The sequence below is a fragment of the Phocoena phocoena genome, chromosome 2 (genome assembly GCF_963924675.1).
Source record: "Phocoena phocoena chromosome 2, mPhoPho1.1, whole genome shotgun sequence".
In the NCBI taxonomy this organism is placed as follows: domain Eukaryota; kingdom Metazoa; phylum Chordata; class Mammalia; order Artiodactyla; family Phocoenidae; genus Phocoena; species Phocoena phocoena.
The window spans coordinates 76,503,723-76,531,165 of NC_089220.1; the positions used below are offsets into that span (position 1 = coordinate 76,503,723).

Here is a 27,443-nt window from a genome sequence, read left to right on the forward strand (position 1 = left end):
TGTATCTTGCTCATTTTTACTCTGTTGAGAGGGAAAAGTTTTGACTACCATTGCAATTTCCCTAGATACCTAGTTAGAATTCAGAACTTTTTTTGGTGGGGGAGGGAGTGCTAAAGTAAATGGTAATGTATTTTTAATTTCAAATTGCACTTGCTCATCGATGATATATAGGAATTTGATTGACTTGTATTTTAACCTTGTATTCTGCATCCTTGGTGTGATCACTTACTAGTTCCAAAAGGTTTGGGGGTTTTTTTGTTTGTTTTGGTCTGTTCTTTCAGAGTTTCTACATAGATGATCATAGCATCTGTGAACAAAGTTTTTTTCCCCCTTTCCAATCTATATATCTTTTCTTTCCTTTTCTTATTGCATTAGCTAGAACTTCCAATATGATACTGAAAAGCCGTGATGAGAGGGGACACACTTGCCTTGTGCCTAATCTTAGGCGTTGAGTTTCTTACCATTAAGAGTGATGTTAGCTGTAGGTTTTTTGTAGGTGCTCTTTATCAAGTTGAGGAAGTTTCCCTCTATTATTATTATTATTATTATTTTTCCCCCGGTACGCGGGCCTCTCAGTGCTGTGGCCTCTCCCGTTGCGGAGCACAGGCTCCGGACGCGCAGGCTCAGCGGCCATGGCTCACGGGCCCAGCCGCTCCGCGGCATGTGGGATCTTCCCAAACCAGGGCACGAACCCGTGTCCCCTGCATCGGCAGGCGGACTCTCAACCACTGCACCACCAGGGAAGCCCTCCTCTATTATTATTTTAATGAGAGTATTTATCATGAATGGGTGTTGAGTTTTGTCAAATACTTTTATGGCATCAGTTGATATGATCATATGACTTTTATTCTTTAGCTTGTTAATATCATGGGTTACATGGATTGACTTTCAAATATTGAACAAGCGTGTCCCTGGGACAAATGCCACTTGATTGTGGTGTATAATTCTTTTTTGTATTGTGAATTCCATTAGCTGATATTTTGTTAAGAGTTTTTATTTATAGCCTTGAGAGATATTTGTTTGTAGTTTTCCCTTTTTTGTGCTTTCTTGTCATATTTTTGCATCAGGATAATAGATATTAGCTTCATAAATTGAATCAGGAAGTCTTCCTTGCTCTTCTGTTTTCTTGAAAAGGTTGTGTAGAATTGGTGTTCAGTCTTAAACATTTGGTTGAATTTTCCATTGAAATCATCCAGGCTTGGAGATTTCTAGTTGGGGAGTTTTAAAATTATGAATTGTTTCCTTAATAATTACAGGGCTATTCAAGTTGCTTATTTCATATTGAGTGAGTTGTGGTGTTTCTTGAGGAATTGGCCCACTTCTTTTAACTTGTCAAATTTATGTTTGTAGAGTTGGTTGTGGTATTTTCTTATCCTTTCAATGTCTGTAGCATCTATAGTGATATCTCCTTTTCATTCCTGGTATTGGTAATTTGTTTTTTTTCCTTTGTCAGTTTCCCTGGAGGTTTGAAAATTTTTTTGACCTTTCAATGAACTAGTTCTTTGTCTTGTTAATTTTTTCTGTTGTCTTTCTGTTTTCGGTTTTATTGATTTCTATTATTTATTATTTCCTTCCTCCGCTTGCTTTGGGTTTATTTTGCTCTTCTTTTTCTAGGTTCTTGATGTGGAAGCTTAGGTTATTGATTTGAGACTTTTCCTTTTTATGCATTTTAGTGCTAAAAATTTCCCTGAGCACTGTTTTAGCTGTGTCCCACAAATTTTAATATGTTAAATTTCCATATTCATTTTGCACAGTGTATTTTATTGATTTCCCTTGAGACTTCCTCTTTAACCCATGAACTTTTTAGAAGTGCACTGTTTGGTTACTAGCCGTTTGGAGATTTTCCTGTTATTTTTCTTTTATTGATTTTTTGTTTGATTTCATTGTAGTTGGAGAACATGCTCTATATGATTTCGCTTTTTTTTTTTTTTTTTTTTTAAGCAGAGGTCTTCTTAGAAGCCCATATGATTTAAATTTATTTATTTATGGCTGTGTTGGGTCTTCGTTTCTGTGCGAGGGCTTTCTCTAGTTGTGGCAAGCAGGGGCCCCTCTTCATCGCGGTGCGTGGGCCTCTCACTATCGCGGCCTCTCTTGTTGCGGAGCACAGGCTCCAGACGCACAGGCTCAGTAGTTGTGGCTCACGGGCCCAGTTGCTTCGCGGCATGTGGGATCTTCCCAGACCAGGGCTCGAACCCATGTCCCCTGCATTGGCAGGCAGATTCTCAACCACTGTGCCACCAGGGAAGCCCTATTTTTTATTTTATTTTATTTTTTTTGACATCTTGGAGTTTGATGTGTTTATATATATTTTTATTGAAGTATAGTTGATTTACAATATTGTGTTAGTTTCAGGTGTACAGCAAAGTGTTTCCATTATACATACATATATATCAATTTTTTTTCAGATTGTTTTCCCTTACAGGTTATTACAAAATACTGAGTATAGTTCCCTGTGCTATACAGTAGGTCCTTGTTGGTTATCCATTTTATATATAGTAATATGTATATATTAGTCTCAAATTCCTAATTTATCCCTCCCCCCACTTCCCCCTTTGGTAACCATAAGTCTTTTATGTCTATAGGTCTATTTCTGTTTTGTATACAAGTTCATTTGTATCTTTTTTTTTTTAGATTCCACATATAAGTGATATCATGTGATATTTGTCTTTGTCTGACTTACTTCACTTTGTATGATAATTTCTAGGTCCATCCATGTTGCTGCAAATGGCATTGTTTCATTCTTTTTTACGGCTGAGTAATATTACATTGAATAAATATCCCATATCTTCTTTATCCATTCCTCTGTCTATGAACATTTAGGTTGCTTCCATGTCTTGGCTATTGTAAATAGTGCTGCAGTGAACATTGGGATGCATGTACCTTTTCAAATTGTAGTTTTCTCTAGATACATGCCCAGGAGTGGGATTGCAGGATCATATGATAACTCTGTTTTTAGTGTTTTAGGGAACCTCCATACTGTTCTGGATAGTGTCTGCACCAATTTACATTCCCACCAACAGTATCAGAGGGTTCCCTTTTCTTCACACCCTCTCCAGCATTTATTATTTGTAGACTTTTTGATGATGGCCATTCTCACTGGTGTGAGGTGATACCTCATTGTAGTTTTGATTTGCATTTCTCTAATAATTACCAATACTGAGCATCATTTCAATTATTTCAAATTGTTTTGGTTTGTTTTATAGCCTAAGATATAGCCTATCTTGGTATATGTTCTGTGGCATTTGAAAATAATTATTCTGCTGTTGTTGGTGGAGTGTTCTATAAATATTGATTTGATCCTATTGGTTGATGATGTTATAACTTTGCTGAATTTCTATTTGTCCTATCAGTTGTTGAGAGGGGATATTGAAGTCTCCAAGATTATTGTGGATTTGTCTATTTCTCCTTTCAGCCATGTCAGGTTTTTTTTAATAATTAAACTTTATTGAGCTCTAATTCACATACCATACAATTCACCCACTTAAAGTATATAATTCAATGACCTTTAGTATATTCACAGAGTTTTGCAGCCATCATAATCAATTTTAGAGCATTTTCATCACCTCCCGAAAGAAACCCCATACCCATTATAGCAGTGCTGGACAACCACTAATTGACTTTCTGTCTCTAAAGACATGCTTATTCTGAACATTTCATATAAATAGAATCATACAGTATGTGATCTTTCATTTCTGGCTTCTTTTCTTTCACTTAACATAGTGTTTTGAGGTTCATCTATGATTGACCATATATCAGGACAAAAATTCATTTTTATGGCTGGATGATATTCCATTGTATGGATTTTATTTATGTACCACATTTTATCCATTCATCAGTTGATGGATGTTTGGATAGTTTCCAGTTTTTAGCTCTTATGAATAATGCTGCTGCTATGAACATTTGTGTACAAGTTTTTGTGACAAGTTTTATTTCTTTTGGATGTATATGGTCATATGGTAACTCTATTTTTAAACTTTTGAGGAGCTGCCAAACTGTTCTCCAAGGTGACTGGATCCTTTTACATTCTCACCAACAGTATGATGTTATCTGGGCTTTTGCATTGATATTCATCAGTAAAATTGGTCCATGGTTTTATTGTGCAATCTTTATTATATTTTAATAACACTGGTATACTGGCTTCTTAAAAGAATTTGGAAGCTTTTCTTATCTTTGGAACCACTCTAAGTTACTACCATAGTGCTACATTACAATAATTTTTACCCCCTTATTTTAGAAGTTATGATGAAATTGTATGAATTTGGATTTAGAATACTCTTTAGCCATATGTATAGACTTTAGTTCCAGGTACCAAATGTCTTTATTTTCAAAAGGGGAATTTAAAGAGGGTGCCACTCCAGAGAAGTAATAGCGGACCCAAAGACAGAACTGATTAAGAACATTACCCACTGGATCACCAAGGGAAAGCAGCAACATCACAGATGAACCAAAACAGTATTTCATTCATATGTATTCCTTCAAACAGATTATCTGACCTACATTGTTTATTTTATCCTGAAATAAAATTAATTTACATTCTAGTCTAGGAATAAGGCTAGGAGAAAGGTGAGGGAGAAATAAAATTAGATCTCAATGAAATTTTTACCCCAGAAGATCTGTAAGATTGGTCAGCTACATACAGTTGAGAGTTGACTGTAGGTGAGATCCTATCCTTTCTTTGTAAGTACATTATGTCTATAAAATAAACAAGAGAATGCGGTGGATGGAACTGGCTATAATGAATGGAAATCTGGACAACTTTAAAATAATGAGCACTACAGTATTTAATGAGAAACTTTCAGAGAGGACTCTAATTCAGTAGTTCCCAGGTGAGGTCTTCAGACCAGCAGCATGAACATCACCCAAGTGCCTGTTAGAAATGCAGAGTCTCAGGCCCCACTTCAGTCTTTCAGGGGATGGGGCCCAACAATCTGTATCATAGGAAGTTCCACAAATGATTCCGATGCTAAAGTTTGAGAACTGCTGCTCCAGCTTATCACTTCTGTTTCTAGAATGACTTTAAAGCTGATCCCATCCTCTGGCTCCATGTTTATACCTGTAATTTAGCCGAAATAACTTATTTCAGAGTCCAAAAGGAAGACAGATTTGCCTAATTTTAGGAGCCCCTGTGTTGATGACCAGAATATTCTATACTGGTTAAGGAGGACTGGTAAACAGTTTTGAGATCTTGGAATGTAAGGTACTAATGAATTATTTTACTAATTACGTTTTCCATTTCAAATATCTCTGATTCTATGATTATGTAAGCTGATTAACTTATATAGTAGCAAAACAAAGTGACAATAAAAAAATTAGTTATGCTAATTTAATAACAAATTACAACTATGTGCCTTTTGATATGAAATCATAAAATTAATTATTCTTGGTGTTTTCATTTACTTTTCTTCTTTTTTCTTTATTTTTCAAACTTATAAACTTGCACGCATAGTGCATTTTAACAGAGGAATTTTGCTGTTTCTTGCCAATTTCAAATTATAACTTCCAGCCTTGTCAGTTTTTGCTTCATGTATTTTTTCACCTGTGTTGTTTGGTGTGTACATATTTAAGATTGCTATGTTTTCTTGATGGTTTGGCCCTTTTATTTTTATTTTTTTATAAATTTTATTTATTTATTTTTGGCTGCATTGGGTCTTCGTCACTGCACATGGGCTTTCTCTAGTTGTGGTGAGCGGGGGCTACTCTTTGTTGTGGCACGCGGGCTTCTCATTGCCGTAGCTTCTCTTGTTGTGGAGCACGGGCTCTACGTGTGCAGGCTTCAGTAGTTGTGGCACGAGGGCTCAGTAGTTGTGGCTTGTGGGCTCTATAGAGTGCAGGCTTAGTAGTTGTGGCGCAGGGGCTTAGTTGCTCCGCGGCATGTGGGATCTTCGCAGACCGGGGCTCAAACCCGTGTCCCCTGCATTGGCAGGTGGATTCTTAACCACTGTGCCACCAGGGAAGTCCTGGCTCTTTTAAATTAATATTTGCATGATACATCTTTTTCTTCCTTTTACTACTTTCTTTTTTCTCCTGTGATGAGAACTTTTAAAGATCTATTAGGGTCTTCTATGTTCTACTTTCCTTTATCATTATATTTGAAATGAATTTCTTATAGACAGAATATTGTTAGGTCATGTTTCTTAATGTACTCTGCCAATCTCTGGTTTTTAACTGATATGTTTAGAGCATTCATATATAATGTAATTATTGATATGTTTCTGCCATTTTATTTTTTGTTTCTGTTCTCTCCATTTTTTTGTTTCTTTTTTTTTGCCTTCCTATGAGTTATTTGTACACATTTTTTTTTTGTACACATTTTAAACATTACATCTCAATTTATCTATAGTAGTTTTTACTATGTTTCTTAATAAAACAGTAGCAATAGCTTCTAGCAATGGTTCTAGGTATTATGTTACACATCTATAATTTATCACAGTCTACTCATGGCATCATTTTACAAGTTTGAGTAGTGTGGAAACTTTACCTCCCTTTATATCCCTTTGCCCTTCCCCACTTACAACATAGTTGTCTTAAACATTCTTCTACATATATTTTGAACCACATCAGATAGTGTTATAATTTTTGCTTCAAACATCAAACATAATTTACCTTATAGTTTTCTTTTTGTCTCCTTGATGTTCTAATATTCCTTCTTTAATTTCCTTTTATTTGAGAATGTCTTGGTTTCTCCTTCATTCCTGAAGGATATTTCCTCCACATAGGAGATTCTGGGCTGACAGTTCTTTTCTTTTGTCCCTTGAAACATGTGCCACTGCCTTGTGACTCTCCCTCAGTTCTCTCCATCTCCTCTCTAATGAGCCCCAGGTATTATAAATGAATTTCATTTATGTGATGACTTCTCCCTTCACTCTGTTAACCCGCTCCAATTGTTGTCATGTACTCCTGGTGCACAGCCATCATCCTGGGATCTTTGTTCATAACCATCATGAGAATTCCCTTCTCATTTCTCTTGTTGGCTCTCCATTTCTTGTATTTCTCATTTTTATTATTTCTCAGATTGCTGCAGGAAGAATTTGTTTTGGAACTTTGAATTTCTGAAGATTTTTTTTCCTACACTTGCACTCAGGTGGTGACTAGTCTGGATATAAATTTTCAAGTTTCCTAAGAATTTTGAAGGCATTGTTCTATGCCTTTATCATTTGTATGTGACTTAGTTTGGATTTCAGGGGGGGTTTGTTTATTTGTTTATTGTATGTTTTCCCCTTCTCTGGCTTCTCTGGTGCTCTGAAATGTGACCATGTGCCTTGTAGGTCTATTTTCATTTGCAATGCTGACCCTCAATGTGCCCTTTCAGTTTGGGAATTCATGTCCTTCAACCATGAACAGTTTTTAATTCTTTGCTTTCTTCTTTGTTTTTTTCTGTACTCTTTCTGAAATTTTGTTTATTTGAATGTTGGTCTCTATAAACCAATCCAGGTTCTTTTAAAAAATCTTTTTACCCTACGTTCTAGGAGATACCCTCAACTTTCTTTTCCAACTTCTATTGAGTTTTTCTGCTATCTTATTACATCCTATTTTTAATTTCCAAGAGTCTTTGTCAGCTTGTTTTTTCTCATTTGTGTTTCGTGGATGCAGTTTGTTCTTATCTCTAGAGGGTTTTTTGAAAGTTGGGTTTATTGAGATGTTTACATGCAAACAAAAAAAAATTCATGCTATTAGAGTTGTGACAGGCAACTACTACCATAATCAAGATATAAAAAGTTCTTTGGGGACTTTGACCATCACTGATGTCAGTATTTTTAGGAGTGTGTGTGTGTGTGTGTGTGTGTTTTCCTCTGGGACTGATCAGAGTTCCCAAAGAAGCATCTTCTGTACTCTTTCCCTGGAGTATTTAAGCCTGGCTGCAAGCCTCTGTGAGGCATGTGGTAGAAAGAAGGTTAGAGGTCTTAACATTTAGTACGTAAACTTTCACTTGATCGCCCTGTTTAGAATATGTTCCTCTCACCCACATTTGTGCCTGGTGTTTCCCATCCCAAGGACTCTGTTTTAGATTTTCCATACAATAAAACTCCAGTTTTTTACTGAAATGAGGAAGGGAATCTAGGACTCTTAACTGTGTCTTAAATGGATATTCATTCATTGTACTTGTTCTTAAGCCCACCTTTATCCCACTTTTTGAGGTCCTCAGTATTGCCAATTTCTGAACCTTTGGGGGATTCTGCTTTTCACCTTTCCTCACTGATGCTTTAGGATTTTGCTTTCTCAGATCTGCTAAGTCATTTACCACTTATGCTTTGCAGTTTCCAAAATGTTGTTGCCATTGCCTCATCTTCTATTCTTTGCCCTTATGGGGTTTATGCCTTTAAAATCTTCTTTACTGTCATTGTAATAGGGTTTCAGGGAAAGGTAAAAGTGATTGCACGTGTTTAGTCCATTATCTTTAACTAAAAGTCCCCCTTTCTTTCAAAGACAAAACAAACAAACAAACAAAAAAGCTTACCTTGTGCACAGAACCCTTTATGATCTAGCTTCTGCCTATCTCTCCAGCCTCATTTCTCACTCTGCTGCAGCACACCCCCAGCCTAAGCTCTAGTCACATGCATCTACTTACATTGCCAAACAAATCATGTTGCTTCATGCCTTTCAGTTCTACACATGCTATTTTCTCAATGTGCTATTTGCCCTAGAAGACTTTTCCTCAGTGGAGATTTGCTGACTTGCATGGGTGCCCCTCTGTCAGAGTGCTTATTATATTACTGCAATTATTTATTTACTTTTTTAAAAGTCTCATCCTAGAGGTTTAGTAACCTGGGGGCACAAGTGGATGGGCTGTCCCTGAATTAGCTGCAAGAAATCATAAAATACCCTGAAATTGATTGCAGAATTTCCTGTGTTAGTGTATATTTTTGGAAAATTCTCTAAGACAGATTTTTTTTTTTTTTACTAAGAATGTGTATCAGAAAAACCTGTGGGGAGGGGCGGGGAGGGAGAGGGATGGACTGGGAGTTTGGTGTTGGTAGATACAAACTATTACATTTAGAATGGATAAACCACAAGGTCCTAACGTGTAGCACAGGGAACTATACTCAATATCCTGTGATAAACCATAATGGAAAAGAATATTAAAAAAGAATGTCTCTATGTGTATAACTGAGTCAGTTTGCTGCACAGCAGAGGTTGCCACCACATGGTAAATCAACTGTACTTCAATAAAAAAATTTTTAAATGATAAAAATACCTGTGGGGCTTTTTAAAAATATAATTGCTTTGGGCTTTCTTCCTGATAACTGCTGAGTTATAGTCTGAAATTAGGGCCCAGAAAGATGTATTTTCAGAAAGCTTCCTAAATGATTCTTTAGAACTGGATCTCTGTCCGTCATCTACATTAACTCCAGGGCCTGGCATATAATGAATCCTCAATAAATGTTTAAAGCAAGAATGAGGGAGAAACTTGGTTTTCAGGGCATGACCTGAAGTAAATTTGCTATGTGAAACCTGAGTGCAGGTGGGAAAGTTACTAACATCCTCTGTTACATAAATGAAGTCGCAGCATCTGTTTTCTGCCCTTTGGATATAATTGGAGGAGCAAAAGAATGTGGGTTATATTTTTCAAAGATGGAAGAAAGCTAGCTGCATGAATGAAAGAAAAATTTAAAGGTTGGGCATAAAACAAGTCAGATATATATAGTCTGATTTTGGTTCCCCTGGCTGCTTATGGTTGTATACGACCCAGTGATTTGCTTCCAAAAATTTAGGCTTCTGTGCGTTCCAGTTTCAAGATACCACTACTATTAGACCTGATTTCATAAACTTTAATAATACATGGCTAGTGATATGGAAAATGGGGAAATTGACATGTTGTGTTGGCAAAAAGTACATGCCATATTATTGTAACTGGTTGCAACTTAAGAATGAGAACAGAAAGAACTTTACTGGAATCCCCTGCCTTGTGCTTCCTCTATGTTTAAGGCTTTTTAAAAATGTATAACTTAGAACTACGTTCATACCTCAGAGATATTGCAGATTTGGTTTCAGACCACCGTAATAAAGCAAGTCACACAAATTTTTTGGTTTCCCATTGCATATAAAAGTTATGTTTACACTATACTATATGTAGTTTGTTAGGTGTGCAGTAGCATTATGTTTAAAAAAATGTACATACCTTAATTTAAAAATACTTTATTGCTAAAAATTGCTAGCCATCATCTGAGCCTTCAGCAAGTCGTAATCTTTTTGCTGGTGAAAGGTCTTGCCTCAGTGTCCATGGCTGCTGACTGATCAGGGTGGTGGTTGCTGAAGTTGGGGTGGCTATGGCAGTTTCTTAAAATAAGACAGCAGTGAAGTTTGCTGCGTCAATTGACTCTTCCTTTCACAAATGATTTCTCTGTAGCATGCAGTGCTGTTTGATAGCACTTTACCCACTGCAGAACTTCTTTCAAAATTGGAGTCAGTCCTCTCAAACCCTGCCGCTGTTTTATCAACTGAGTTTGGCAATATTCTATATAAATTCTTTCCCGTCATTTCAACAGTTTTCACAGCACCTTCACCAGGAGTGGATTCCATCTCAAGAATCCATCTTCTTTGCTCCTCCAGAAAAGGCAGCTCCTCATCTGTTAAAGTTTTATCATGAAACTGCAGCAATTCAGTTACATCTTCCAGCTCCACTTCTAATTCCAGTCCTCTTGCTGTTTCTACCACATCTGTAGTTACTTCCTCCACTGAAGTCTTGAACCCCTCAAAGTCATCCATTAGGGTTGGAATCAACTCTTCCAAAATCCTGTTAATGTTGATATTTTGACCTTTGCCCATGAGTCACAAATGTTTATAATGACATCTAGAATGTTGAATCTGTTCCAGAAGTTTTTCAATTTACTCTGCTATAGCCTTACAAAATATATTTCGTAAATAATAAGACTTGAAAGTCAAAATTACTCCTTGATCCATGGGCTGAAGAATGGATGCTCTGTTAGCAGGCATAAAAATAACATGAATCTCATTGTACATCTTCATCGGAGCTCTTGGGTGAGCAGGTGCATTGTGAATGAGCAGTAATATTTTGCAAGGAATCTTTTTTTCTGAGCAGTAGGTCTCAACAGTGGGCTTAAAATCTTCAGTAAACCATATTGTAAACACATATGCTTTCATCCAGGCTTTGTTGTTTCATTTATAGAGTTCAAGTAGAGTTGATTTAGCATAGTTCTTAAGGGCCCTAGAATTTGGGGAATGGTAAGTGATCACTGGCTTCAACTTAAAGTCATCAGCCACATTAGCCCCTAAGAAGAGAGTCAGACTGTCCTTTGAAGCTTTGAAGCCAAGCTTTGACTTCTCTCTTAGCTATGAAAGTCCCAGATGGCATCTTCTTCCAACAGAAGGCCGTTTCATCTCCATTGAAAATCTGTTGTTCAGTGTAGCCACCTTCATTCATTATCTTAGCTAGATCTTCTGGATAACTTGCTACAACTTCGACATCAGCACATGCTGCTTCACTTTGTACTTTTATGTTATAGAAATGGCTTCTGGGCTTCCCTGGTGGCGCAGTGGTTGAGAGTCTGCCTGCCGATGCAGGGGACACGGGTTCGTGCCCCGGTCCGGGAGGATCCCACATGCCGCGGAGCGGCTGGGCCCGTGAGCCATGGCCGCTGAGCCTGCGCGTCCGGAGCCTGTGCTCTGCAACGGGAGAGGCCACGACAGTGAGAGGCCCGCATACCACAAAAAAAAAAAAAAAAAAAAAAAGAAATGGCTTCTTTCCTTAAACCTCATGAGTTAACCTCTTAGCTTCAAACTTTTCTTCTGCAGCTTCCTTACCTCTCTCAACCTTCATTAAAGAGAGTTAGGGCCTTGCTCTGGAATAGGTTTTGGCTTAAGGGATTGTTGTGGCTAGTTTGATCTTCTATCCAGATCACTAAAACTTTCACGATGTTGGCAATGAGGCTTTTTCGCCTTACCATTCATGTGTTCACTGGAATGGCACTTTTAATTTCCTTCAAGAACTTTTCCTTTGCGTTCACAACTTGCCTAACTGGTGCAAGAGGCCTAGCTTTCAGCCTTTTCTCTTTTGACATGCCTTCCTCACTACGCTTAATCATTTCTATCTTTTGACTTAAAAGGAGAGACTTGCCACTGTTACTTTCACTTGAACACTTAGAGGCCATGGTAGGGTTATTCATTGACCTAATTTCAATATTGTTGTGTCTTAGGGAATAGGGAGATCTGAGGAGAGGGAGAGAGCGGGGAATAGCCAGTCAGTGGAGCAGTCAGAACACACACATTTATCAGTTAAGTTCACCATCTTATGTGGACAAGGTTCATGGTGCTCAAAAACAACTACAGTAGTAACATCAAAGATCCCTGATCACAAATTGTTATAACAAATATAATAATGGAGAAGTTTGAAATATTGTGAGAATTACCAAAATGTGACACAGACATGAAGTGAACAGATGCTGTTGGAAAAATGGTGCCAATAGACTCGCTTGATGCAGAGTTGCCACACACTTTCAATTTGTTAAAAAAAACCCAAAAAAACACAATATCTGTGAAGTGCAATAAAATGAGGTATGCCCACATGTCCTTTGCTTTTACTTGTAAGCCTCTTTTATGTAGCGTAGAGCTATTGTATTTTTATGTGTGTTAAGGAAAGGATCAGGCTCGTTTGCTTTTTGTATTTTCCATTTATTATTTTTATTTTTTGTCTAGGTATTTAAGAGATTATGGCATCTGAAACCCACAATGTTAAAAAACGCAACTTTTGTAATAATATTGAAGATCATTTCATTGATGTTCCTAGAAAAAGGGTCTCTAATTTCACTAATAAGAACATGAAGGAGGTAAGTAAGTCCATGGTTTCTAGGAATGGGTAAGACAGTATCTCAGTCTGTTTGGGCTGCTACACAAACAGAATACCATAGACTGTGTGGCTCGTAAACAACAGAAATTTATTTCTCACAGTTTTGGAGGCTGAGAAGTCCAAGATCAAGGCCCTAGCAGAGTTGGTATCCAGTGAGGGCCCACTTCCTGGTTCATAGATAGCTTTTCTCTACTTCCTCACATGATAGAAGGGGAGAGAGAGAATTCGCTGGGCTCTCTGTTATAAGGACACTAATCTTATTCATGGGGTTTTACTTTTATGACCTTATCACCTCCTGAAAGCCTTACTTCCTAATACCATCACTCTGAGGGTTAGGATTTCAACAGAGGAATTTTGGGGAGACACAGTCATTCAGTTTGATACAATTTAAACTGCTAAGTCTATAGATACTTCTGGTTATTAAAGTGTTTAAACAATGGGAGGGTGACAGTTCTGCTCAATCTGCCAAAATTAAGTAGAATTAATAAAATAATTGAGATCTACATTCCAAAAGCTCTAAAAACTTTTTGGCAGTATATTGTTTTGATACAGTATAATTTGAATATTTTAATTTAATTTTAGAGGAATCACAGAGATGCTTTTTGTTCACCATTGCAAGGCTCATTAGCACTGATATAATTTCTTAAAATCATATTAAAATTCAACTCATTTATTTAGCACTCTGTATATATAATATGTGACTAGTAGCGTGGAAACTAGCCAGATGGGTATGTTGTGTTGTTAAAAATACCTACATACAATGTTGTTGTAACCAATGATTGAGAGTACAGCATCAGTACAGTAAGAGCTTTAATCTGAAAAATTTAATAGTTCAATTTCAGACTTGTTGACATTAATCACAAAGTTTACATAGCTTTGTTAAGGAACTTAAATATGCTGCAACTATCTACTTTTATTTTTCAGGTTAAGAAATCTCCAAAACAGTTGGCTGCTTACATAACTAGGTAAGAGCTTCTTTAAAGTTTGTGGGAAACAGCAAATATTGAAAACTGGGTAAGAGTGAAAATGGGGGGGGGGAAGTATTGTCTTTTAGTATAATAATATTAATTTATTGTCGAACAACTCCTTTGTGCCAGGTACTGTGCTAAACATATCAATATTAGATAGGTATCATTACCCCAAACAGTTGATGAGTAAAACTAAAGACTTGTGATTTCTTTAGGATTGTACATCCAGAAGGTGGTAAAAGCGGCATTTACTGTCAGATCTGCCACACTCCAAAGGTGCTTTCTACTAAACCACTGGTTCTCAAAGTGGGTGATCTGTGGACCCTGGAGGTCCCAAAGGCCTTTCAATGAGTTTGTGAGGTCAAAACTATCTTCATAACAATATTAAGACATTATTTACCGTCTTCATTTCCACTCTCTTACAAGTGTACAGTAGAGTTTTTCCAGCAGCTACATGATACTTGATATCACAATATATGGAATGCAGAAGCAGATATGAGGATCCAGCTGTCTTCTGTTAAACCAGATATTAGAGATTTTGCACAAATGCAAAACAGTGCTATTCTTCTCACTATATTTTTTGTTTGTTTGTTTTGGAAAATAAAGGATTTAAAAAAATATATTCTATGTAGTATGTAATGAGTTTATCTTTTTCTTTTTCTTTTTTTGGCTGTGCTCTGAGGCATGTGGGATCTTAGCCCCGACCATGGATTGAACCCATGCCCTCAGCAGTGGAAGTGTGGAGTCTTAACCACTGGACCACCAGGAATTCCCCCGAGTTTATCATCTTTAAAATTAATTAACAAATTTTCTGTTTTAGTTTCTGATTCATCAAATATGTAGATATTGCCCACATAAAAAAAATTCTTCTGAGACCTCAATAATTTTTAAGAGTGCAAAGCATCCTGAGGTCAGAACATTTGAGAACCATTATAGTAAACCATGAGATGTGCTTAGTAGTATTTTATCTTATTCAAACAAATTAAATGTACTTCAGCTTAATCGAAATAAGTGTTCTCTTTTATATTAAAATATATATTCAGACTTGCCTGATTCAAATTAAAATATTCAAACTTGCTCACTTATTCTATCACTTTGTTAGAAAAAGATTAGGTGAATGGAAATTGTTAAAATTTTCATACTTCCTGAATGCCCTGTAGTATTTCATTTTAAAAGCATCTAGTTATTATGCTTCTTCATTTTTTTTTTACTCTTTTGGTATAAAGTACCATCCTTTTCATTTTTTTCCAGATGGTTTATAATTTCCCTTTTATTTTCCTCTTCAATCTGAGAGTTAAGATTTAAAAAAATTATTCTGCTTACTTCTAATTTTAGTGGATTGTGATCACAAAATGTGGCCTACTAAATCTTTCTCTTTAAAAACTTTTAAAGGTTTTCATATGGTTCTTTTTCATTTAAGAAAATCCATTCTTCTTACAGAACAGTTGGACAAGCTGTGAAAAGCCCAGATAAACTACGTAAGGTGATCTGTCACAGAAAGAAAGTTCATCATCCTTTTCAAAATCCTTGCTACAGAAAAAAGCAGTCCCCCAACAGCGGGGGCTGTGACATGGCAAATAAAGAGAATGAGCTGGCTTGTGCAGGCCGCCTCCCTGAGCAAGTGCGGCAGGGTAGTCGACCATATCTGGTTAGCCCCAGTGATTCTGGTTCTTCACAGACAGAAAGCCCATCATCAAAATATAGTGGGTTTTTTTCTGAGGTAAGTCATTTATATAAGCTTAACTTTATTCCTGTTTTAATACTGGCTTTTTCCTTTGCCATAGTCTATTAGCAAAATAGTTCACTGCTGATTGAATTCAGACTATTTGAGAGACTGTAACTCCCTGAGACAATTTTCTAGATTAACTAAATTTGAATCAGTTGTTTATTCCATTTTTCCAAGTTAGTGATATCTGAGATAGAATGAAATGATTAACAAGCTGCTGTAAATATCCAGAATGGAAAGTTGGCCAGTAGAGACTTAAAGAAAAGGAAAAGAAGAAACCTTGCCTAACAAGTGAACCACAAAAGCCAGTTATCCAGGCACATTTTGCTGGGCTCTCAAAATTGCCATTGGAAAGTTTTTTAAGGCAAACCTGCTTAGTTTTGCTGTTCTTCTGGCTCAGGCAAAGTTAGTTGTTTGAACAGGTTCACAGGCATTGTTTTGGGTGATAGAAATGTTCTAAAACTGGACTGTGATGATGGTTGCACAACTCCATAGATTTATTAAAAATCATTGAATTACGTATTTTAAATATGTGTGAGTTTTATGGTATGTAAATTATACCTCAGGAAAACCATTTTTTTAATGGTTATTTGAAAGAATGGTTTGTTAAAATTTATAAACACGACGAGTTTACAATAATAATTATTGCATGTTTATTGTATATGTTATAGAAAATAAATCCAAAGGAAAAAATTATCTGTAATTTCAACATTTGTAAATAAGAGTATTACATTTTTGATGTGTATTTTTTCTCCATATTGTTTGATAATTTGATTTTTGTGTTTAATAAATTTGAATATTTTTCCATGTAATTAAAATAACACTTCTACAATTTTTTCCCTTCCAGTTTTATTGAGATATAATTGACATACAGCATTTTAAAAGTTTAAGGTATACACATAATGGTTTGACTTAACTACATCATGAAATGATTACCACATTAAGTTTAGTGAACATCCATCATATATAGATACAAAATTTTAAAAATGGAAAAAAAATTTTTTCCTTGTAATGAGAACTCTTAGGATTTACTCTCTTAACAGCTTTTATATATAAAATACAGCAGTGTTAATTATATTTACCAAGTTGTACATTACATCCCTAGTGCTTATTTATCTTATAGCTAGAAGTTTGTACCTTTTGACTGTCTTACTCCGATTTCCCCTCAGCCACGCCCTGCCTCTGGTAACCACAAATCTGATCTCTTTTTTTGTGAGTTTGTTTATTTGTTTGTTTTGATGTATAATAGACCTACAACACTATGTTAGTTCCTGGTGCACAGTGTAGTGATTTGATATTTCTGTACATTTCAAAATGATCACCACAATAAGTCTAGTTACCATCTGTCACCATACAAAGATATTATATAATTAATAGATACATAACATTACATTGATTAAATTTACCTTAATTTCTTTAACTATGACTTGGTAAACTTAGTATTGTTTCTACCTGGCATGACAGTTTGAAAAGCATTTTCTGTGGCATACAAGCAAAAAAAGAATCTTTTTATATTTAAATGGTCATAAGTATGTAGATGAATGAAAATGAGCATCATATGCAGGATAATAATTACAAGTAAATAATACAAAAGAAAGGTAGAAAACAAAGTGTTATTAACTAAAACCATAATGAGATGATGCAAAGATTCCATTTGCCATTGGAAGTGTTCCTGTGTAAATAAGATCCTGGGGGAGTTCCCTGGTGGTCCAGTGGTTAGGACTTGGCGCTTTTACTGACGTGGGACTGGGTTCGATCCCTGGTCAGGGAACTAAGATCCCGAAAGCTGCTCAGGGAGGCCAAAAGAAAAGATTCTGGAGTAATAGAAAGTTAGTAATGCTAGGAGAGATGAAGGAAGTGTGTATGGTATCTGTGAGAAAAGAGGGAGCAAGGAGAATTTAATAGTGAATTTTATGAGCCCTGGAGAATAGGATACCTACAGGTACCTAAACCTTAGTGTTACAGAGGATCACTGTCATAGTAAGTCATTCACAAATATTTATTGATTGCTCCCTGCTGTGCAGTGCATTCTGCAGGCTCTGAGAAATGGATTGGTGGGTGAATAACAGACACTACCCCTACTTTCATGTAGTTCTAGAAGTGATGAGGCCAACACAGATCAGAAAATCAAAGAAACTACATACCCTGGAGGAAAAGAACATGTGATTATATAGTCCAGAAATCTGGCCTAGATTGGGACCTAGGTTGGTTCTTCAGTTGAACTGAGGGAATAAACATTCTCAGTGAAAATGCCTTAAAGCTGCAGTTTCACATTTGTATTAGTGCTGCAGTGTGGCATTTTTTCAAGGGCTTCCTTTAACCTTGCTCCCATTTCACTACTTTTCACAAACCTGCATTAACCTCACACTTAAATAATGGGTTTATTGATTGTTCTTTTGTTGTTTCAGACGTTTTTCCTGATTGACTAGTGCCTGCTCTAAAAACCTAAATTTAAAAGTGATGCTATATTATTTTGTCAAAGTTCAAATATACATAACCTTTTCACCCGACAGTTGCACTCCTAGGTATATACCCAGAGAATTGAAAACATAAGTCCACACAGATATTTATGAACAGATGCTTATAACATTTTATAATAGCCAAAAGTGGAAACAATCCAAATGTCCATCAACGGACTATGGGTAAATAAAGTGTCATATTCCATACAATAGAATATTATTTGATCATTAAAAAGGAGTAAAACACCAATATGCTACACTGTATATAAATCTTGGTCTTTCACACATCACGCTATGTGAAAGAAGCCACACACAAAAAAAGGCCACATATTGTATGATTCAATTTATGTGAACCGTCCAAATTAGGTAAAGTCACAGGGACAGAAAGTAGATTAATCGTTGTGAGGAACTGTAGAGAGGGGAGAATGGAGTCCAGAGTTTCTTTTGGGAGTGACGAAAAGGTTCTAAAATTCATTATGGTGGTGCTCGCACAACTCTGTGAATGTATATACTAAAAGTTACTGAATTGTACATTCAAAATGGGTATGTGAATTATATCTTAATCTGTTATTGAAAAAAATTGGATCTAGCTGTTCCAGTTCTAAAATTAATCCTACAGAAGGTTTTGTACAAGTGCACGTATTTATATACATAAGGATGTTCATTGACGCACAGTTTTAATAGGGAAAAACTAGAATCAATCTAAAATTATGATACATAAAGACTGGAGAATATGTAATTGTTTTTTAAAAATGAGACTAATCTATGTTTTGACGTTGAAAAATCTTCATAATGTGTGTGAAAAAACAAAGTTTTCAAAAATATAGATATTAGAATATTTTAATTTTATATCTACCTAATTTGTCTTTGTCTAGAAAGTGGTTTGAAAGATACTTACCAGTCTGTTAACTGTGATTACTCCTGAGTAATGTTAGTTGTTTTTGTGGGCAAGTAGAGAATATTCACTTTTTATTTTATAAAGTTTTGTGCTACTTGAACTTTTTACAACAGGAATATATTACCTTAATTATACAGAAAAAAATGAATGAATTTAAATACTTGTCACAAAACTTAATTTCTGTGGTTCCCTACTCATGCTATTCAGTTGCTAATGACTAGCCTATATGTTTACCTTTTTATTTAATACACATTATAAATTAAATCCTAGGTTTTTAGGTGAGTAAAAATAATTTATTCTATGAACTATTGAGATTTAAAAGGAAAATGGTAGCAAATAAGAAAAAGTATTGATAAAAAATAAACACGTCCTAAATTTATTCAAATCATTTGTTTACTGTGTTCACTGCAGTATTCCTTTTTGTGGGCCAGTAAAAGGAGTCATCTTTGCCTAATTTTAAAATATGTCTACCAGAATAATTTAATTGAAAAAAATGGTTTCATGTCATATCTTAATTAGATTCCTGCCTTTCAGGTTTCTCAGGACCATGAAACAATGACACAGGTTTTGTTCAGCAGGAATTTGAGATTGAATGTAGCTTTAACTTTCTGGAGAAAGAGAAGTATAAGTGAACTTGTAGCTTATTTGGTGAGGTAAGTGTGACCCTTTATGGTTTTGTTTAGTAAAAGTAATTTCCAATGTATTATGTAGAAGTGCCTCTTTTTTATGTTATACTGGCTAAAATTTTGAACTTCCTATGTTTAGCTTCAGTAGTAGCAGTATGGTTTAAATTACATTTATCTTCAGTCTATTTATCTATTATCAAAATACAGAAAACCATCTGTTTCATCAGATTGAACAAAGCTGTTACCTTCTCTGATTAAGATTCTTATCTATAAAACTAAGAGATACCATTATGGGAAAATCAACCTTTTAAAAATCCCATTTGAGTGAAATTTTTAACCATTACCTTCCTCACTGTATTTAAGTCTCCTCAAACATTACCTTGGTGAGGCCTTCCTTGACTACCTTATTTAAAAATACGTGTTTCTTCACTCCCTATCCTTCTTTCCCATTTTATTTTTCTCCATAGCCCTTACCACCATCAACATGCTTTATATATTTCACTTGTTTATGGTCTGTCCCTGCCCTCTCCACCTCCTCCCACACTCACACACATATTGAAATACAAGCCCTATTTCTTTGTTCACGGCTGTATCCCTAACAACTGACTCATCATAGACACTCAGATCATTTGTTGAATGAGTAAATTTCTCAAAAGCAGTGTGAAGGTTATAATATGAAAATAAATAAATAAGGAAATCAGCTATCTAGGCAATTTTGTTCCCACAGGATAGAAGACCTTGGAGTTGTGGTGGATTGCCTTCCTGTGCTCACCAATAGGTATAAAGAATATTTTTCAGAAAAAAAGTACATTTAAAGGACAAATGATGACCTGTTCATAATTTTATAACTTTATAACTTAGTATTTATTTACTTTAGTTTACAGGAGGAAAAACAATACATCTCACTTGGCTGCTGTGTAGACTTGTTGCCTCTAGTAAAGTCACTACTTAAAAGCAAATTTGAAGAGTAAGTGCTAATCTGAATCTCAATTCTTTTTTCTCTTTTAACATCCTTGATCTTGTGCCTTATAAGTGCATAGTGGTAGACTGAGCTCCATGAGACATACATGGTTTCTGTTTTCCAGGAGCTTATAGTCCAATTAGGAAAAGAATATGGAATGACTAGAGAACAATTATAAAACTGTCTATAAATATGTTACATAAAGTATAGTTTTGTGAAAGTAGTGAAATAAATTTTTTAAAAGGGAAAGATAAGTGTGTATGTGTTTTTTGAAGGGGGTAGAGTGTCATCTTTTCTAAAGGCTTCTTGGATGAAAACACTTGAATTTTGTAATGAAATGTCATTTCAGATATATAATAGTTGGTTTAAACTGGCTTCAAGCAGTCATAAAAAGGTGGTGGTCAGAACTATCATCCAAAACAGAAATTATAAATGATGGGTGAGTATACCTTTAAACTCATACTAATAAAGTTTTTTTTCAGGAAAAGCAGCTTGATTAAGCTAGTTGAGAATTTTATTTCATGATTATCAGTATGTAATACTTACTCTCTTCATTTTCAGAGAAATATTAAATTGGGATACTGTTCATATGTGAAAAGTTGAATTCCAGAGCCCAGTAACCCCCTGTATATATTGTTCTGGCAGAATCCTACCCTTCATTTGGGGAGGCAAAAGCACAGCAGTGGTTTAACCCTTATATCCATTAGAAAGGAGTGAGAGAGAGAAAAAGAGATGGCTTTTAGTGGAATAAGATTGAGGCACAGGAATGGAGTCATCCTGTGGGGTCCTTTGGCTCCCAGACATTAACATGGGAGTCCAGTGTGGATGATTACACTTCTAAAAACTGTATTATAATCATAATTTGAGTATTGCCTTGATGTGAAAATGTGTGGGTATTCTACCAAATGAGCCAGATTATCATGAAATTACAAAAAAAAAAAATCTCCCAACAGTTTCCTTTAAATCCATAATTTGCTTTCTAGGCTCTCAGAATTTTCCCACTTTCCCACTTCATACTCGACTGTCTGAATGTTCCAAATGCCTGTTGTTTTCTTACTTCCTTTAACAACTAAGTAACCTTTAATTTCCATGATTGACATGTACTAGTTTAAAGATTTGCTTGACTTCAAATGGTATAATTGTATCCTGAAAAATACTTGAAAATTTTAAAGCTGTTTTCATTAAGTTTATTTACTACCAAAGTCCATATCTTACTATATTTGCATTTTTTCTTCTTTTTTTCTCCTAGAAATATTCAGATTTTAAAACAACAATTAAGTGGATTGTGGGAACAGGAAAACCATCTTACTTTGGTTCCAGGATATACTGGTAATATAGCCAAGGTAATCTATATTTAAGCTTAATTAAAAATTAGACATAATGTAATAGTATTATACATTCATAAACAAACTCTTTCAAATGTCCAATTCAGTACTACTCTAATAACGTCTAAAGTCAGTTTCATATTTATAAACGCTTAAGGTCCTCTGGATATGAATATGACTTTGACAAGGAATACAGGAATTAGTCATTGAATGTGTTTCAGATACAGCCACAGAAATAATGTGGTAGTAGGTAGCTCCAATTAGAGGAAAATATTTGAAAAAAGGTTAAGAACCCAGGTTAAAAAGGCAACTGAAAAGACAGTGCTACTCAGGAAGCAAGGGGTGAGGAACATAATCAGTTTGGGGGTATTTTTACTTGGCTTTTGCTAATGTCATGCTTTTTTGGGAAAGTTAAATTGCTCAAATCACAGTATGAATTTGACATCGTTCTTTTGCTTGATTTGCTTGTCTCAAAGGAAAAGGTACGTTGTTATTTTGGATTTTAATATTTAAACTCCAAAATAGTTTTGGTAATTAAAACATAACTGCAGGAAAAAAATCAGTGTTAAGAAATATTTCCACCCTTGTATTGGGCATACTGCTAATAATTAGCTAATAATTATGTACTAGCCAGAAATATAAAAACTTTCTTTGGTTTAAAAATATACAATATTTATATTTATGTCTTGGACTTACTTATAAAATTCTTCTTGGAATACTTCATGAAAGGAAGCATAATGATGTCAATAAGAGGATTTATGTCTTGGACTTATAAAATTCTTCTTGAAATAACCTTCATGAGAGGAAGTATAATGATGTATCAAGCAAGTGTGTTACCACTGTGTAGAATTCTTTTTTTTTTTTTTTTTTTTTTTTTGCTGTACGCGGGCCTCTCACTGTTGTGGCCTCTCCTGTTGCAGGCCCAGTGGCCATGGCCCACGGGCCCAGCCGCTCTGCGGCATGTGGGATCTTCCCGGACCGGGGCACGAACCCATGTCCCCTGCATCAGCAGGTGGACTCTCAACCACTGCACCACCAGGGAAGCCCTGTGTAGAATTCTTAATGATGAAAATGTTATGAACGGAAATCAATTTCCTGAAGTTTTTTTATTGTTACAATTTTAATTGTTCTTTTGATAATAGGAGGGAAAATGAAGTAAAAGTTGACAGAAAATAGAATACATGATATATCACCTTTTTCTGGAAGTGCCTTGTCTTCTTAGTAGTAGAACTGAAAATTTGTTTCCTTAGAAATTTGCTTTCAATTGTAATTTTTTATAAAGGGAGAAGCTTTATTGTGAACATAACCTTAAGATACTGTATTTATTATTGCAAACAATATTGAGTGATTAAAAGATCTATGAAGTTCCTTAAGCTGTGATAAAACCTCTTTTACAATATTAAACCCTCAATGCAATTTTTTGAGGGTAGAAATCAGAACGGCTATCCTCAAGCTGGTCTACAGTTTATATAGCACTGAAGGAGTTGCCGTGAATGATGTAATGATCTTACTTACTCTATAAAAGCAGAGTTGTTTGATCACAGAAACTAAAACATTCACTAAGCACTTTGCAAACACTTATTGAGCACATGCTGTGTGCTACAAAAGTGCAGATAAAATGTTGAGTAAGACAAATCTTTTGCCCTCAAAAGGTCACAAAGGGAAACAGGCAAAGCTAGTGACCAAAAGGGAGAAGAAAATGGGGTGTGTGTATGTGTTGTATTTACAGTACTGGCTAATGAAATGTTTTTGTTTTATTCTCTAAGGATGTAGATGCTTATTTATTACAGTTGCATTGAGAGACTTCATCTGCTAAATAGCATTTGGTTATTCAAAACACCCCTGGACTATATGATTTCCCCAAAAATGTCTCAACTGAGAACTCTGAACTGTGGAAGAAATCAAAACCATTTTTTCCTTTAAAAAGCCACATAATGAGACCACCAATGAAACGCTAAGGATCTACTTCACATTGAAGTGGAAAAATATCCAAAAGGAGCAGCTTCAACTTCAGTGAGGTGAAAGTGCACTATGAAGATTGTTCACCTTTGCTGCAATTTGGGATTTATATGGTTATTTGGTAACATTGTTTAAGAACTACTGGGTCTTAATGCAATCCTGCATAAGAATATAATTTATACTATGTGAAAAATAAGACAGGACTTATTACTAGGAATTATAAAGACCAATCATCATTACTTTTTTTAAGATTGTGTTTTATAAGAAAACACTTAAATGTGTGCAGCTACTATTTTCTTATGTTGAAAAGACTTTGAAAGTTTAAACCATAGCAGATAATCAATACTAAAAGTTTTTTGTTCACACTGAGATACTGTGTATGCAGAATGCCTTAATTATTAATAAGCCAATGTGTATGATACCAATATCTGTTTAAGAAAATTAAAACCAACCATGATTCTGGCATGATAAAATCATGGAATTAAATCAGGGGTTTCCATTCATGTAGAATGTTGTTGTTTAAACTTATTCCACACCATTCTTAAAACTTGAGAATATTTTTAGTATCTCTGATTTATTTTTTTTGCCAGAATCATCATGTCGTATGTGTATGTGTTATTCCCATACATAAGAAAAAGGTGACTGTGTATTTGTATGAATGCTTAACTGGAAATGTCCATGGAGTTGGCTAATTTATATTCACTTTTTATTGTATATAGATTTCTAATATTTTCAGTTCTGTATCATTTAAGTTTTCTTCATTTGAGTAAATTCACTAAAATTTCTATTTTTTGCTTTTTTAAATTCTGATTTTATATGAATTCTGATTTTTTTTTCACTACATATGTTTAAAGAATTGCATACAATGCTTTAGAATTGTTTACACTTAGTGCTGACCTTGTATTTTAAATTCCAACACTTTACTACCTCCTCCAAAGTTTGGTATGAAATGCCAGCAGACTGTATGAGGTCTTTTTTTTTTTAATACCACTCTTAGTATCAGTGAATGTCTTAACATTCTGGAATGTCTTAACAGCTGTATGCATTATCTTGAAAGTGGCTGGGGTTAAATGCCACTCTTGGTGGTTCATACATCATCTCATCTTTAATAAGCGTGAGAGGCGTCTGAGCAAAGATTTTGAGTAATTGAATTTCTGTGCAGTAATCCTTCCAGCACTTGAATGTAAATCTTTAACATTTATCCAATTAGCCACTACTGATATGAATCCAAAACAAGCATCTTTCTTGCTTTAAAACGTGTTATTTTTTCACTGAGTTCTATTTTTGTGTAGCTATATTTTGTATAGCTATGTATTCCTTACAGTGAACATCAATTGTAGTAACTGGTTATTCTCTAAAGTTTTTAGATTAGAATAATTTCAGATTACTGCACTTCTGAGTTTTGAGAGTTATTTAAGAAGTCATTTTTCAGGAGATGGGAATTTGTATTGTAAACCTGTGTCATCTCTGTGAAACCTTAAGATGATGAAATACAACCCTCCTTTGTTCCTATTCCTTTTAGTTTGCACTCTCTTATCTAAGAGTTTCAACCAGTCAACGCAGTTGGTGCATGGTGCTAATGAGGCTAAGGACAAGAGTTCAATCCTTTTAGGTGTTTGTTAACTGTACACACATACACAGAACTATTCATGGCTACAGACTGCACCTTCTCTTAGGTATCCATCTCACAAATTCACTCTTGGTCACAAGGAAGATGGTGTGTATAGCATAACACAAACCCTTCACCTCAAATGGAAAGATAACTCTAATAATTGGCACATGGGATACTATAGACTTTAATCTAATATTTAAAGTAATATTAAAAATAATGTAATATCTAAAATTCTGTGTCAATATAGTTTTCTCTGGGTAAGTTCAATGACTAAACATTGTCCTCTGAAAAGCAAACTTAATCAAACTTCAGTAAAAATTAGGTACAAATACAAATGAAACATAGTAAAAAAAAAAAAAAAAGGTATTATCCTGTTAATGCTGAGTTTGGGTTTGTTAAAGGAGAGTAGATAATACTTCTTTTTACATACTCAGAGCCATATAAGGCAGCAGTCTTTAGCTCACAAATATTATTCAATGGCACACACTCCCAATTTCTGTTCTTGGCCTTTGCAGTTTACCTTAGTACCTACCTCTCTCAGTTACTGAGTTATGATTAGTATTAGCTGATTTTAAGATTCTTGGATAAAAGGTGTTGGATAAGTAAATATTGATGAACTCTTATGTTGTTATCAAGCCCTTCTCATGCTGTTTAATTAGAACAGTGTTGATCTCCAGAAAGAGCCAAAGAAAGTGTTTACAAAGTATTTTGGCTGTTGTATTGACCTAGATTAGGACAATTGCTGTCTGTCATCGCTCTTTTGTTGCTGTGTTGCTAAGCAGTATAACTGAAGGACTACCCAAGGTCTCTATGCCTTTCTACCTCTTCTACCTTCTTCAGTTTTCTGTTCGTGACTTTCTAACTTTGCAAGTCCAGGGACAGGTAGTTTTTTGAGATGGTAGAGGGTTATAATCAAGTAATTTGCTTCTTCTAGAGATACAGTAAATGGTTTTATGAGTGTTCAGAATAAAAGTTAAAAGTTAAGAAGCAAGCCTTGTCAGATGGTTTTTAAAACTATCTTTTGGCAGTAATTTCAAAAGTAATTGACATACATTATTTACATGAATCCTGAAGTATGAGAATTTGGATATAAATATCTATATCTACTTTGAGGGATCATTAATATCAGCACTGAACTCTAAGGGCTACTGAGGAAGTAAATCCTAATGCCCCTAAACATACTTGGTACATGTCATGTCCTAACCTTAAAAATCCTTGTGTGGGTTCAAAGCTATATATCTGGACTTTGAAATAGTTTTCTCTCAAACTTAGAACATTTCTATATTTGGCAAGTTGTTGATATAATTACTATCAATGGAAAACTAATTTGAGTAATAATTATTAGCTATTAAATGCTGATAATAGAAATTATATCTAAATGTTTATTTAGTTACTTAAGTTAGTCAAGGAGTTTGAAAAAACAAAATTTATGTTAATATTTTGGTGGGTCATTCCCAGTTTTTTTTCTTCCTATTTAAGAACAAAATGGTAATGTCAATTGCCTTTGTTGATTTAAAGAAAAAAAAATAGAATCACAAGCAGCTGACTCAACTGGAGTGATCTATTTGGATACACTACTTATCTTTCAACACAGACTTTTATTTTCTAGATTATTTTCAGATGAAAATAGTATTGCTGGACATTTATTGGTAGGTATTTACTCCTATGTTATTCTTTCTCCCTTAATTTTTAATTCTTCTAGCTATGGAAATTGTCATAGAACTTTGTGACACACTCTTCCCCCTCCTTTTTCATTCTGTAACAGGCACATAGAATAAAAAGTTCATCCTTAAACACTGTATGGTTCTAATTTGTAATATAATTTGATTGATTCAATAACAGCACCAAGTATAACAATAAAAATAAATACTGCATATCATAAAACCAGGATACTGAGTACATTTTCCAATGCTGTACTTAATATATAGAATATTGTAGTCATCATAATTTTCTCTGGGTCAGATCATTGACTTAACAGTAAATGCTAAAATCAAACTTCAGTAAAAATTAAGTACAAATACAAATATATGCCACAGTATTTTCTCTTATAGACTATAATTAATCATAAAACATGAAAAGACATAGTTACTGTGTACCAGTAGTTCTG

General features: G+C 34.9%; 1 protein-coding gene across 1 annotated transcript in view; it reads left to right on the plus strand.

Annotated features, from left to right (window-relative positions):
• KATNBL1 (katanin regulatory subunit B1 like 1) overlaps positions 1-24,524 on the plus strand; it is a 51,181-nt gene extending 26,657 nt beyond the window's left edge. The window contains exons 2-10 of the mRNA XM_065871962.1: positions 12,652-12,782; positions 13,727-13,767; positions 15,211-15,490; positions 19,388-19,506; positions 20,207-20,257; positions 20,357-20,446; positions 20,790-20,879; positions 21,690-21,783; positions 23,532-24,524. Of these exons, the coding sequence (XP_065728034.1) occupies positions 12,666-12,782; positions 13,727-13,767; positions 15,211-15,490; positions 19,388-19,506; positions 20,207-20,257; positions 20,357-20,446; positions 20,790-20,879; positions 21,690-21,783; positions 23,532-23,564 (915 nt within the window). The 5' untranslated portion in view covers positions 12,652-12,665 and the 3' untranslated portion in view covers positions 23,565-24,524. The remainder of the gene's footprint in view (positions 1-12,651; positions 12,783-13,726; positions 13,768-15,210; positions 15,491-19,387; positions 19,507-20,206; positions 20,258-20,356; positions 20,447-20,789; positions 20,880-21,689; positions 21,784-23,531) is intronic.
• The last annotated feature ends 2,919 nt before the right edge of the window (positions 24,525-27,443 follow it).